The sequence below is a fragment of the Kogia breviceps genome, chromosome 12, assembly GCF_026419965.1.
Source record: "Kogia breviceps isolate mKogBre1 chromosome 12, mKogBre1 haplotype 1, whole genome shotgun sequence".
NCBI lineage: Eukaryota > Metazoa > Chordata > Mammalia > Artiodactyla > Physeteridae > Kogia > Kogia breviceps.
This window is the reverse complement of record NC_081321.1, coordinates 58,842,527-58,857,459: the sequence shown is the minus strand read 5'-3', so window position 1 is coordinate 58,857,459 and position 14,933 is coordinate 58,842,527. Positions and strand designations below refer to the sequence as shown.

Below are 14,933 nucleotides of genomic sequence, written 5' to 3'. Positions count from 1 at the left end.
TGAGAATAACACGGTAAAACTCTAGCCAGACAGATGAGGAAAAAATAAGAGACACAAATTACCAATATTAGGAATTAGAACTTTAACATCATTACAAATGTACACAAGTAAAAAAGATACTAAGAAAATTTATGAACAATTTAGACTAATAAAACTGACAACTTCGGACTTCCTTGGTGGCACAGTGGTTAAGAATCCGCCTGCCAATGCAGGGGACACGGGTTTGAGCCCTGGTCCGGGAAGATCCCACATGCCACGGAGTAACTAAGCCTGTGCACCACAACTACTGAGCCTGTGCTCTAGAGCCCGCAAGCCACAACTACTGAGCCCAGAAGCCACAACTACTGAAGCCAGCACGCCTAGAGACCGTGCTCCACAACAAGAGAAGCCACCTCAAGGAGAAGCCCGTGCACCACAACAAGAGGAACCGCTGCTCGCTGCAACTAGAGAAAGCTCACGCAGCAACAAAGACCCAACGCAGCCATACATACATACATAAGTTTATTTTAAAAAATTGACAACTTAGACAAAACAAATAAATTCCTTAAGAAAGACAGCTACCAACACTCACAGATGAAAAAGAGAACCTGAGTAGCCCAGTATAAATTAAGGAAATTCAATTTTTAAAATTAATTTTTACTGGCGTATAGTTGATTTACAACGTTGTGTTAGTTTCTGCTGCACTTTTTTTTTGGCCACACCGCGAGGTTTTGTGGGATTTTAGTTCCACGACCAGGGACCAAACCTGAGCCCTTGGCTGTGAGAGCACATTGTCGTAACCACTGGGCCGCCAGGGAATTCCCTGAATTTTTAGTTAAAAACCTTCCCACAAAGAAAATTCCAGGCCCAAATGTTTTTACTAGTAAGCTCTGCCAAATATTTAAGAAAGAAGTAATACCAATCCTATACAAACTCAGGAATATGAAGGGGAGGAATACTTCCCAACTCATTCTAGGATCCCAGCACTACCCTGACACTAAAATCAGACAAAAACAAGAAAATAAAACTATAGACCAATATCTCACATGAACTTAGGTACAAAAATTTTAAATAAAAATTGAATCCAACAATATGTAAAAAGGAAAATACTTCATGACCAAGTGGGGTTTACTCTTAGGGTTGGTTTAATATTAAAAAGTCAATCACTGGGCTTCCCTGGTGGCGCAGTGGTTGAGAGTCCGCCTGCCGATGCAGGGGATGCAGGTTCGTGCCCTGGTCTGGGAGGATCCCACATGCCACGGAGCGGTTGGGCCAGTGAGCCATGGCTGCTGGGCCTGCGCGTCCGGAGCCTGTGCTCTGCAGTTGGGAGGCCACAACAGTGAGCAGCCCGTGTACAGCCAAAAAAAAAAAAAAAAAAAAAAAAAAGCCAATCACTATAATTCACCACAATGAAAAATTTTAAAAAGAAAAACCATATACATCATCTCAGAAGATGCAGAAAAAGCATTCAACAAAATCCAACATCTATTTCAGACAAACACTCTCAGCAAATTAGGCATAGAAGGGAAACTTCTTCAGCCTAATAAAGGGCAACTATGAAACACTTAGTACAGCTGACATCATATACTTAAAAGACTGAATGCTTTCTCCTAAGATCAGGAACAAAGTAAGTATGTCCACCCTTACCACTTCTATTCAACACTTTACTTGAGGTTTCAGACACTACAAAAAAGAAGAAATAAATGGCATCTAGATTAGAAAAGAACAAGTAAAACAACTTATTTACAAATGACATGACTTTCTATGTAGAAAAGCCATTGGAATCTACCAAAAAGCTACTAAAACTAAGTGAATTTAGGCTCAGGCAGAGAAAATATACTAGCAAATCATACTGTATATGTCATAAAGGATTTGTATCCAGAAGATAAAAAGAACTCTCAAAACTCAGTGACAAGAAAATGAAGAAAACAATTTATTCAATAAAATAAAGTAGGCAAAAGGTTTGAACAGACACCTCACCAAAGAAAGTATAGGGATAACATAAAATCACATGAAAAGATGCTCAACATCATAAGTCATTAGGGAACTGCAAATTGAAGCCATCTATTAATTTTAAAAACAAACGTGCCAAATGTTTTTTCTGGGGGGTGGGGGGTGGGCACCATGTGGCATACAGTATCTTAGTTCCCCTACCAGGGATTGAACCCACAACCCTGCAGTGGAAGCACTGAGTCTTAACCACTGGACCGCCAGGGAAGTCCCCAACATGCCAAATGCTAACAAAGATGTGGAGCAGCTGGAACTTTCATACACCACCAGTGGGAATGTAAAATGGTACAACTACTTTGGAAAATAGTTTGGCAATTTCTTAAAATCCTAAACATGCAACTAACATTACAATCCAGCTATTCTACTCCTAGATATTTGTCCAAGAAAAGAGAGAGCACATACTCATACAAAGACTTATACATCAATGTTCACAACACCTGTATTTGTAACAGCCAAAAGTGGAAAAAACCCAAATGTCTATCAATGGGTGAATGGATAAACAAATCGTGGTATACCCATACGACAGGATACTACGTGGCAATAAAAAGGAATTAACTAATGATACATGCAGCAACATGAATGAACCTCAAAATAATTATGCTGAATGAAGAAAGTCAGACCAAAAACAGAATACATACCATATAATTTCATTTATATAAAGTTGTAGAAAATGTAAACTAATCTATAGTGACAAAAAGCAGTTCAGTGTTTATCTGTGGACAGGATGAAGGTAGTGATAGATTACAATAACTCATCAGGAGGAGACTCTGAGTGGTAGACATGTCATTATCTTGATTCTGTTGATGGGTTCACAGTGTATATATACATCAAAAGTTAGCACATTATACATGCTATGTGCAACTTACTGTTTGTCAAGTGGCACCTCAATAAAGCTGTATTAAAAAATAACTTACAGGGCTTCCCTGGTGGCGCAGTGGTTGAGAATCCGCCTGCCGATGCAGGGGACACGGGTTCGTGCCCCGGTCCAGGAAGATCCCACATGCCGCGGAGCGGCTGGGCCTATGAGCCATGACCGCTGAGCCTGCGCGTCCGGAGCCTGTGCTCCACAACGGGAGAGGCCACATCAGTGAGAGGCCCGCGTACCACCAAAAAAAAAAAAAAAAAAAAAACCTTACAGGAAAAGTCTATTTTTTAAAACTGCAAAACCCTGTATAAAAGTAAATATGTTATGTAAAGATATTTTACTTAAAAAAAAAAGCAGAAAACCAAGAAAAAGAAGTTGATCCTGCCTCAAAAAAATTTAAAAATCACACCCTATCTGTTTTTCATTGTCCATAGGGAGCAAAAACTATCAAGGACATTCAAACACTTGCCACTTGGTGGTGCTAAGCTAATTATCTAAACTTGAGTCGACAAACTTTTTTTTTTTTTTTTTTTTTTTTTTGGTGGTAAGCGGGCCTTTCACTGTTGTGGCCTCTCCCGTTGCGGAGCACAGGCTTCGGACGCACAGGCTCAGCGGCCATGGCTCACGGGCCCAGCCGCTCCGCGGCATGTGGGATCTTCCTGGACCGGGGCACGAACCCGTGTCCCCTGCATCGGCAGGCGGATTCTCAACCACTGCGCCACCAGGGAAGCCCGACAAACTTTTATTAGGCACTTATTATGTGCCAGACACCATGGAGAACAGAAAAATAAACAAGATAAAGTTCCTTGCCTGTCTGTATCTGGCAATGTTATAAAAAGGATAAAATCTTTACACAAGCTAGAATATTCTAAACTGCTCCCCACCCTCTTGGGAGGAAAAACAAGAACAATGTGTAAAGGTACTAAAGAAAGGAAAAAAGTTCTCCATTTGGAATAAAATTGTCTCAGGCCCTTCAAGTTCTCCTTTATTCTTAAATATTTGCTAAGATGCATAAGCAGGTAATTATATTTATAAAACTTCCAATGACAGCTTGCTGATGGCAATAGAAAATGCAGATTTTTTTTTTTCCAAAGGAACCACGTCGGACATAACTCATTAAAGGTGCTCTGGGGACCACAGCAAATGTTTTAGAATAAACTTACTGGCCTCTTATTTAGCAAAAGTTAGAATGAAGTTGCACAATATAGTAGCAGATAATTTTTTATATTGCTCCTACACTTAAGTGGGATTCGATTTTTATTTGTTATAATTATTATAATATTTTCAAAAACTAAAGATAAATGAAAACATTCAACCCAAATATTTGAAATTTACTCTTAGACTTAGGGATAAAATTCTTGCCTTCAATCTCTGTCCAAACCTGGAAACCCAACACCTACCATACACAACATACATTCTTGAACTTTAGGATCTGTGAATTTTATAAGCTAAATTTAACAAGAAAGTTACAAAAATTCAGTTTCTTTGAAATCATTCAGCATATAAATAATTTAAACTTTGGGTTAGAGACAGTATCACCAGGATATGCCAGTGTAAGCCCTGAAAACTCTAATGAGTTCTACACCCAAATATCTAAGCAGCCACTTGATGTCTCCACTTGAATAATCCACAGGCATCTTATACTCAGTCTGTTTTATCCTAAATCTGCTCTTCTGATATTCCCAACTCTGTCTAAGACATTCCATCCACGCAGTATCCTAAATGCCTCTTTCACCATACCCATCCTACCTCCTAAATCCCTCAAATCTTCTCTGACACTGACCCCTTCATCATATGTAGCCTGGTTACTAAAATAACATTCTGGTCTCTCTTCCCCAATCTAATCACCTTCCAATAATCTGTGTAAACTGTATAATGTATAACCACTGCCAAAAATGATCTTAATAAAATGTACATCTGACCATACCACACCTGAGCTTAAAATCCTTCTGACATGACACTTTACATCTACAGCTATGCAACACCTAACACTCCCCAATACTTCCTGCCTTGGGCCTCTCTGAACTCACGTGTTCCCTCAAAACCCTGTGCCTTTTTGCGTGTGTGCATTCTGTTCCTTCTACCTAGAACACCCTTTTATACTGTCTCTCTGCAAACAACTTCTATGAATTCCTTCAAAAGAACACAAGTAATAAGCCCATCCAAACACTTCCAATCACCTCCATTCCACCTAATCTGATTTAGAAGTTTCTTTACTCGTACACATTTATTAAGCACCAACTAGATGTAGGAAGTAAAAGGTGCTGGTGGAAAAACATACATCGTAAAAAGTGTCTAACTAAACTAGTAATGTCATGTAAATCAATGGTCACATAAGAGTGTGACAGAAGTATGCACAGGATCCTGTATGAGATGTCAATTTCAGTTATTTCTTCAATAGATGTACAGTGAATGCCTAACAATGTGCCAGGCACAGAGTAAGCTTCTAGGTATAAATAAATAAGACTCAGTCACTGCCTTCATAGCAATCTACCTGGGGATTAGGACAAGAAAACAGACAATTACAACATATGACGGAGGGTGAATAGGCTGCCACAGCAGACCCTAATAAATTATAGCTAACCTAGATGTAAGGGGCTCAGGCAGGATGAGAAATCAGGAAGACTTTAACTAGAGTGACATATAGCCTGAGACCTGAAGAATGGCAATTTTAACGAGAAGAGGGTATATGTTCTTGGTATGTTCTATACAGAGAGCAGTAGTTCAGTGCATGGCTGCAACCCAGATCAGACAGTACCAAGAGTTTAGAGACAAGAGTAGAGACCAGATCAGATCATACCGGGTTTTTAAGCCATACTCAGGAATTTGGGAGTTTGGAATTTACCCTGAAGATAATTATTTGCCACTAGAAAGTCATTAGAAAGTTCTAGCACAGGAATGGTATGTCAGACCTGCCTTTTCTAAGCCAACACACCAGCTGCAGAGCCAAGAATGAACAGCTGCAGTAATCCAGGGAGGAAGAGATTCATGGTTGCTGAACCAAGGCAGTGGCAGAGGGGTGAAGGAAGGCAGACAGCTTGTAATGATATTTAGAGGGTCAGAATGATAGGACTTTGTGACTGATTAGACGTGGGAGGTGAAGGAAAGGGAGTCAAGGACAAAACTGAGTGTATGCGGTTATTCACTGAGAGACAGAATACAGGAGGAAGAAAGTAAACAATGAGTCTTCTTTGGGGTGCGTTAATCAGTACTGACTGTGTAACTCAAAGAAATGCAGAACACAGGTAGTTTTAAGGGTAACAAACCACAAAAATTTTGAGAGTGAAGACAGAGAGATATTGAGATACTGAGAATGGTACAATTCTCAATAAAGAGCAGGCAGCAGAACCATTATTGCATCTTAAGGGCATTAGTGTGCCAAACAATGTCAGACAGGAGGGCAGTATGGAAGGTATAACAAGGATTAAACGAATGACTTCTCTTACACCAACGACTACAGACACACCATAGATTGCACAAGAAACAGTAAATAGATTTCATAAGGATTTCCTTCCACCAAAAAGTGAAAATTAAAAGGCTGGGTTACAATTTTTCATTTAGCCTCAGCAGCATTTTTCATTATGTCCCATCAAAGCAAACAATATTTGAATTCTTCCCCCCAAAGTCATGTTTTTATTAAATCACAAATTGAAATGATTTGTTGCAGACTACTGTGCTGTGTCGAGAATAAAGAACTCAGCACACAGAAGGTACTCAAATGTTTGTTAAAGAATGCTAGAGAAATAAAGACATACTCATATTGTATCCTACACGAAGAAGGTTACTACCATGTTACAAGATCTAGTCTAAGACAATTCTCCAGGAAAATCTGCTAGATACTAAGAATATTAATCTTTCTTAAGCAAGGGGTTTCACAGGACTACAAGCATATCTAAAAGGAACTGGAAGGGACCAAATTTAAGCTACAAAATAAATTCTTACTAAAAATACCATTTAAAAAAACTCTAAGAAAAAATAACAGGTGATTTCTCAATTGCTTCAAGTTATTTTCAATAGAACGAAATTCTAACGCAGCCACAGTAAAAACACAGACCTGGAGTGAAATGCAAATATACTAAAACAGGACTTTTCAACTCCAAAACAAGAGTGCTATGAGTGAACACACCTCTCTTCCTCTAGTCTCCCTTCATTTTTTTCTACTTTCTTGCTCTTTTTTCTTCACTGAATACCTACTATATGCCAGAATGTCTGCCAGACACAGGTAAAACATTTCAGGCCCTGCCCTCATGAGGATCAGTCTACAAGTCTCAAGAAAACGAACATTCACTAAAATTAGCACCACTTCAAGGACCTAAAACTCATATTTACTTTCTTATTTAAACAAGGGAGCAGTTTTTAGTGAATGTTTTCCTTCTGAAGAACTGAAGTCTGTAATCTCCAAGGTAAGGGGCTATCTGATATATCCCCAGTGCCTAAAACAGTGCCTGGAAGAAAGCAGATGCTTAATAAATATTTGTTGAATAAATGAATAAAAGTAAACTGCAACCATCAGAGGCTCTGGGTATAAGGCCAAAACCTATTTCAGACTATCTCTTTTCTCCCGCCTTCTCTGCAATGTCAACTCATTCCATTAATTCAACTCATTCCATTAATTATCCTAAAGCAGGATAGCCTTTGCAGTCAGTGTCCCTATTTCTCCCCTAAAAATTCACAGGAGGATCTATATGAGAAGATGAGTGTTAGCTGAACCTACTGTGACAATCATTTCACAATATATATAAATCAAACCAATAGGCTGTACGCCTTAAGCTTATACAGTGATGTACATCAATTATTTCTCAATAAAACTGTGGGAAATAAAGATCACAGCCAGGAAAAAAAAATATTCACAACAGAATGTCAATCTTTCCCACCTATTTGGTTGACTTATATGGTTCTATATATACATAGCAACAAAGAATAGCTTAACTCCAAGAACTAATCAGGGTTTATAATCAAACTCAAACTCACTTTCACAGGCTCAGCTAAGAAAAATATACATATATGAAACATTGAATCCATCCACTCATGTTGACAACAACCTACCCCTGAATTCAGTCAAATCATCAGAGACCTAAATACATCAAATCAGTACCCTGTATTTACTGAACTACTTAGCTAGCCATTGGTATAAAACCATCAGCATACTAATGGGCATTATAGGGTTGTGGGGTTTTTTAACCATAAGGATACAATATGCTATATAATCAAATTCATTATAGTACATAGTATAAAAAATCTACAGAAGATTTTATCCTTGGATCTAATCTTCAGAAACTAGTTTTTTTGGGTTTTGCTCCTAGTTTTATTTTATTGTAGATCCTGTAATTCTTATTATTGATCAAGTTCCCCATTTTGGCAAAACTGTAGCCCACTAAAGCATATAGTTTATTTAATAATTGTACTTCCAGTTCCATTTACCTTTCTTACCCTTATTCACTTTCCTTTTGCGTTTTTTTCCCTCTAATTTATTTTACAGAACTATAGTGCTTTAACATTTGTGAGCGGCCTTAATCTCTCTGTAGAAAGTGGCAGCAAAAATAAACATTCAACTATTTCCAAATCAATAATAACCTTACAACTTTAAGGCCGTCTGAAAGATCTTCCTTAACAATAGTAATAATAACAGCTAAAATTTAAGCACTTACCTGATGCCAGGTACTACTCTAAATGCTTTGCAAATATTAACTCATTTAATCTTCTCTACAACCCCATGATGGAAAAATAATTATTAGCCCCCATTTTACAAATAAGAAAACTGGTGCACAGAAAGTTAAGAAATTTGACCAAAGTAACACAGCTATAAAGCAGTGGAGCTAGGTTCTGAACCCAAGCAATCAGACTCCATTTCCTTAACCAGTGCCCTACTGTGATGATTTTTCATTCATCAAAACTATGTGACTGGGCTTCCCTGGTGGCGCAGTGGTTGAGAGTCCGCCTGCCGATGCAGGGGACATGGGTTCGTGCCCCGGTCCGGGAAGATCCCACATGCTGCGGAGCGGCTAGGCCCATAAGCCATGGCCGCTGAGCCTGTGCATCCGGAGCCTGTGCTCCGCAACGGGAGAGGCCACAACAGTGAGAGGCCCGCGTACCAAAAAAACAAAAGCAAAACAAACAAACAAACAAAAAAAAACTATGTGACTTCTAAAACAAGGTATTTTTCAAATCCTAAAATAACACTGAGAGTTAGAATTGAAGTAATTTCAAAAATGAAGTTCACACCCATACCGAAAACCACATTCTAAACCTTTAAAATTCTGCCATACCCAACCAATGACTTGCAGGGATATTAAGATGATGAATAACACCTACACAGTATCTACTACGTGCCAGGCTTTGTTCTAATACGTTTACTTATTAACCTTAAAAATCCCATAAAGTAGGTACTATTATCATCCCCATATTACAGATAAGGAAACTGAAGCATAGAGAGGTCAAATAATTTGACTGAAGTCACTAGCAAGTGTGAAGTTAGTTTTTGAAACTTGTTTGGCTCCAGAGTCCAAGCTCTTAACTGTTATCTTACACTGCTTCTCCATATGCCAGAGATTAACCTCCTCCCCCCGTCACTTCCTACACTCAAAGTTCAAAGCAAGCAAAGTAGACTTAGTAGAAAAGTTATTCTACATCCTAGATCTCAACACCAAGAGGTTCTAATTCAACAGAGTTGGGTTGTGGCCCAGCACCTATATTCTTTAAAAGTACCACATGTGAGTCTTACGAGTCTTGGTTAACATTCACTGCCCTAGGTTTCTAAATTAGACAGGTCTTAGCTGAACCTTTGAGGTGGGGGGTGAGGAATAAATAAATACAGAGAGACACATACACACATATACACACTCTTTCATAAATGTGTGTGTCTGTGTGTGTGTGTGTGTGTTCTTTGCTATTCCCCTGTCCCAAAGAAACAAGACTGGGAAGTAGGGAAGCATAAGACAAAGCCGGAAAGACAACATGGCTTTTTATGCCATGTTAACCAGGCTTGAGTATTATTTCAATGGGGACAATAACAAAATTAAGATTTTTTTGTTTGTTTTTTAAAGCAAGAGACAATCAGACTTGTGCATTAGAAAATAACTCCAATGGTTGTGTAGAGGGGACGGTGGGCAAAGAGACTGCAGACAAGGAGAAAAATCAGCCAAGAGCTCAAGACTAAATGCCTGAATGAACTAAGCACTGAGAATGAAGAGGATGCAGCAAATTTAAGAAACCTCTTTAAGGTAAAACTGGTAGGACTTGGTTACTGCTTAGATGCTGTTATAGAAATGGACGTCTCCAAGTTTGTTTTACATGCAACCAGGTGAATGATGATGCCATTAAACTAGATCTGAACTTGCTGAGAGAAGAATAAGTGGCTTTTGCTGGTCATCATAGAATTATTTGGGAGAAGGGCAGCTTTGGGCATGGAAAAATAATTTAGATGGAGTGATGAAAATGGGTATAAATTTGCAATGAGTGAGAATAAATGAGGTGATGTGAAGTAGAGCTAAGAAATAAAAGACTAATAAGTCACATTATGAAAGGCAATGACTGGAAGGAAAGGGTGGAAAAAGTCTTATATTTTACAACTCTGCTTCATCTCAAGGGTTCTATCAAAACCAATCCACACCTGAAAGAGCGAAGTGTAGTTCAAACAGAAAGGATCCCTTCTTGGAAAGTCCCAGATAAAAAAATCAAACAAGATAACCTTAAAATATGTAGTGAGCCAAGCAGAAGATCAGCATCCACCCTGAAGACAAAACTGACACGACAACCAAAGACCGTGAAAATCTGAAAACGATGACCAACCCATCATTTAAAATACTCAGTATGGAGAAGTATGTAATTTTTTTATAAAGCTTTTATTATTTCATGTAATATTAGCAACTCCAATACAAGAAATAATGGCTGGCACCACATCCATTCTGGGGATAAAGAAAATGAAGGACGGAGAATTCATGCTTGCTCAATTTCCCAAGGTCACCCTTCAGAGTAACAGTACTGTGTTATTCTGGCTAGTGGTCCATACACTAAAGCACATACGCTGTCAAATAATTCAAAATGGGATGGAGAGGGCAGCATAAAGAAAATGAGTGAAACTCAAGGAACGGAGAAAGCTATCTGCGAAAAGTAAGTAGTCCTTGGTGTTAGATGAGTCACTACCCGACCCAACTGTTTTCGAAATACTCGCGCAACGGCAAATGCTTCCAAGTAGCATGCCGCGATAGTCCGAACCAACAGGCATTAAGATGTGTCCTCGGAACATGAACAGGCACTGTGCCATAAAATATCCTCCGCACCTAATCCTAATTCCTAACGAGCTATCACGAGGGGGGTCAATGACCACCTCCGTAAGACGGTACCACAGAGTCTCCCACAGGAACATCACAGATTTGTCTAGGAAATAAATACCGTAACTAACGCCTTCCCAGACAAGCGTGCGATGTTGTAAATCCCAGCTCCCTGAGGGGAAACACATGCCCTGCTGTTCACCATCACCAACCAACTCGGCAACCTGGTAAAATGGATCCAATACACTCTTCTTCTAAGTGCACAGCTGCAAAGCACCTGTTTTCAGCTCTTCCCGAAGAGGACAAAGATGCCTTCACCAAAGTGAAGCAGAGGAAGGCAGAGGCGAGTTAGATTAGTAAGAGAAAAAATCCTGGAGTCCGAAGAGCAGACATAAAGAGCTACAGTCAGATAAAATCAAGCCAGAAAAAGAAAGCAACGGGGCAACCACCTGTCTCTTAAGAAGGCAATACAAATAAAAGCCCCTCGCCCTGGGACAGAGCCGACCAGAACAGCGCCGAGGCCTAGCTGGCCTTGGAGCAGGAGCCGGGTCTCTTAATTCCCGGACTGAGCCGGCATTCTCGAGAAAACAGCTGACACCACCTAGTCATCTTCTCCTGCATCCTCCACAGGCTGTTCCTGATACAGAAAGGCCCTCGCATCCCTCTCCGGCCGGCCTCCAAGCAGCAAAAACAGCCCCATCCCGAAGAAAAACAGGAATGCTTCCCGGGGCCGTTACCTACCTTCCCGCTCACAACCCCCGCCGCCGCCATGTTTCCTGCGCGTGCCTTTGATGACGTAGCAGCACCTCACGTGTCTCTCAGACTCACAACAACATCCGGCAAAACTAGGCTGATATCCGGTCGGGAAAGGGGCGGGGAGTGGCGGGAATGGCGAGGAGTGAGGGGCGGGGAGTGGCGGGAATGGCGAGGAGTGAGGGGCGGGGCCGGGAGGAGCTGCCAGACGCATGTGCACTGAGTAGGCCTCGGAGGCCTCTCGGGTGGAGTCGCTGGGGCATAGTGCGCATGTGTCAGTTTATTTTCCTAGGAGGGTAAGTAATTTGAAGTGTTTTTGCTTTGGGGATTGGCTGGGGGCGAGACTCCGAGCCACTCGCAGGCCCCTTCATTTTGGTATGATGGAAAGGACAGCATATTGGGACCCAGAAAAAGAAAAACCAATATTCCTTGGCGTTGTGGCCATGGGCAAGTCACTTCCACTTTCAGCCTCAGGGTCTCATCTGTGAAATTGAGATAGAGCTGTGGTGAAGATTAAAGGAGCCCGAGGCGTCTATCCGAGGCGCACACTTCTCGCCTCTATGTGAAGTTTCTGAAGTTGAGTCTGGTAACTGCCACTCACACATGACCAGGAGCGAGCGAGGTATTTTGATAGGAACTGTGATGATACCACACCCCCGTTGCTCCAGAGTCCAACGCGCGTAGCTCACAGTTGCTACAGTTTCTTAATGGCTGTTTGGAAACAGGTTTCTAAATTTATCCGAGCTTCGGGATGGAAAATGAGAATTACCCATGGAGTGGTTGTAAAGATTTCATGGGACAGTGCATTTGTGGTAAGATGATTTGTTGAGATGTTAAAATAATATTTTGTTTTGTTAGTGCTGTAAAAGAATGACTGGATACTACCCCTGATAGCTCTGGCACAAGATTTGGGACTTCCCTTGCCCTAGGGCGGAATAAAAGGCCCCTTTGTACCAAAACACCTGTGCCCATTGAGGTACTTCTCTCTTCACACAGTGGAGAGAGGTTAGAAGCTTTCGAGGTTTGTTGAGTAAGTGGCAACCAAAGGGAATAACAGAGGAGGAGAGTTGCTGGTTCTGTGAATATTGGAGACCTAATGGGTGAAGGAAGTAGCAAGACCTTAGATGGGAATGGATGTGTAGTACTACTAGGAAGGCTGCATCACAGATTTCAACCATAGCCAAGACCCCATGCCCAAGCTTGCCATTCACTTGGCAAAACAGCTCACCTGCAAAGGATAAAACAGCTGGGGAAATGAGCATAGTAGTGGTAACCAACATTGAATGAAGACTTGAGGGCCTTCCCCAAATGTACTGGACTAAGTATGACCCCCTAGAACTTTCATGCAATCTTAGGTGTGATGTGTAGAGCCATGATAATGACCCAGGATAAATTTTCCGCCAACTCGGAGTAACAGAGTGTGGTTACAGAAAAGTTTTAATGACGTTTCTTATGCGCTGTGTTCTGGAGAAGAGTTGAAGCCCTTAGTAGAGTACTAGGAATAAAATACTCAATAAATGGTAGCTATTATTTATATAATAAGCTTGGGAATTAAAGGTTTCTCATTGAAAATTTGGCACCTTGGTTCATCTGCTACTTCTTCATATTCTTAAGCCTCATCCTCCAGCTGCCCCTTAAATTCTGGTGCTACTCATGGGCTATCCTTAGACTTCTTTACTTTTTTCCAAAAGCTATTCCTGGGCTATTATCTTCATATTCTGATATCACCACCTCCGAAATGCTGATGGCTCCCAAATATCTCAAGCCCAAGTCTCTCTTTCTTTCCTAAAATCTAGAGCCTACACCTACTGCCCCTTTTTACTTGAATGACCCACTCACACCTCAAAAAATCCTAAATCTTTACTACTCAAAGTGTAGTCTGCAGACCAGCAACACCATCATCACCTGGGAGCTTCTTGGAAATGCAGAATCCCAGGTCCCACCCCAGAACTACTGCATCAAAATCTGCATTTAAAAAAAAAAAAACCCAGGTGATTTGTGTACACATTAAGGTTTGAGAAACACGGTCTTAAATGAAACTTAAATTTTGCTTTTGTTCTCTGAAAATTACTACCATTTGCTGAACTAGAGATGCAGTCAGACCACAATTTATCCAGGAAAGTGTTGCTATCATGTTACCCCTTTTTTACGTGTCTTCTGGGGAACATCCCTATCATGTCTCTCCTTCCTATCCCCACTGCCACTCCTATGGTTCAGGTGTCTCATTACCTCTGGTTTGGACAACTACTGTACATCTTAATTCATTCTCTTGCTTTCAGCTTCATCTTCCCCCTACCCCATCATTTATATTCCTACCAGATTAATCTTTCTAAAGCATAAACATGATCATGTGAACTCCCTGCTTAAAATCCATGAATGGTTCCCTATCTCTTCAGGAAAGAGTACAGATTCTCCAGAGTAGCATAGAAGGTCCTTCATAAATTGTTGCTGCCTACCATTTTAGCTTTATCTTCCCAACTCAGACCCAGTTCTACAACCATAGCCAAATAACTGCTGTTCCCTGACTGTTCCATACTGTGTCCCAAGACTGCCTCTCACTGTAGTAGATTGGCTTGGCTTGGATCATGGAACCATCCTTGAGCCAATCACAGTGGCCCAAAGTATATGATGTTCTGATTGGCCAGATTTGAATTATATGCTCACAGCTCCAGTCAGAGTACACAGAATGAGAGGAAGGATAATTCCCAGGGGAAAATCCAGGAACCATTCCAGAAAAAAAGGGGGAGTGGCTGCTGAGCAAGCAAGCAGACATCAATTACAGAGGTTCCATTTCTGCACTTCCATGGTGTCACACTGTAAAATACTTAGTGGTTTTCTGAACTGACTTCCTTTCCCTACTAGGCTATGAATTATTGGAAAGCAGGGACTGTGCTTTTTATATGTGCAACTACCGCACCTGGCACAAATGCCTGACCCACAGCAGACATTAAATAAGGGTTGGTTTAACAAATTAATGTCAACTAATTCCCCGTTTAGAAATGGCACAGTTATACTTCACATTCAAGAGGAAAGAGACCATTTTCCTTTTTCAATAA

At 40.7% G+C, this 14,933-nt stretch overlaps 1 protein-coding gene across 2 annotated transcripts in view; it reads right to left on the bottom strand.

Moving 5' to 3' along the window:
- The window catches only part of TBC1D15 (TBC1 domain family member 15), a 69,772-nt gene extending 57,807 nt beyond the window's left edge, over positions 1-11,965 (bottom strand). Inside the window, exon 1 of one of the 2 annotated variants that reach the window (XM_059082407.2) lies at positions 11,866-11,965. In XM_059082407.2, the coding sequence (XP_058938390.1) occupies positions 11,866-11,895 (30 nt within the window). In that variant the 5' untranslated portion in view covers positions 11,896-11,965. The remainder of the gene's footprint in view (positions 1-11,865) is intronic. The other variant, XM_067009757.1, reaches the window with a different exon arrangement.
- Between the last annotated feature and the right edge of the window lie 2,968 nt (positions 11,966-14,933).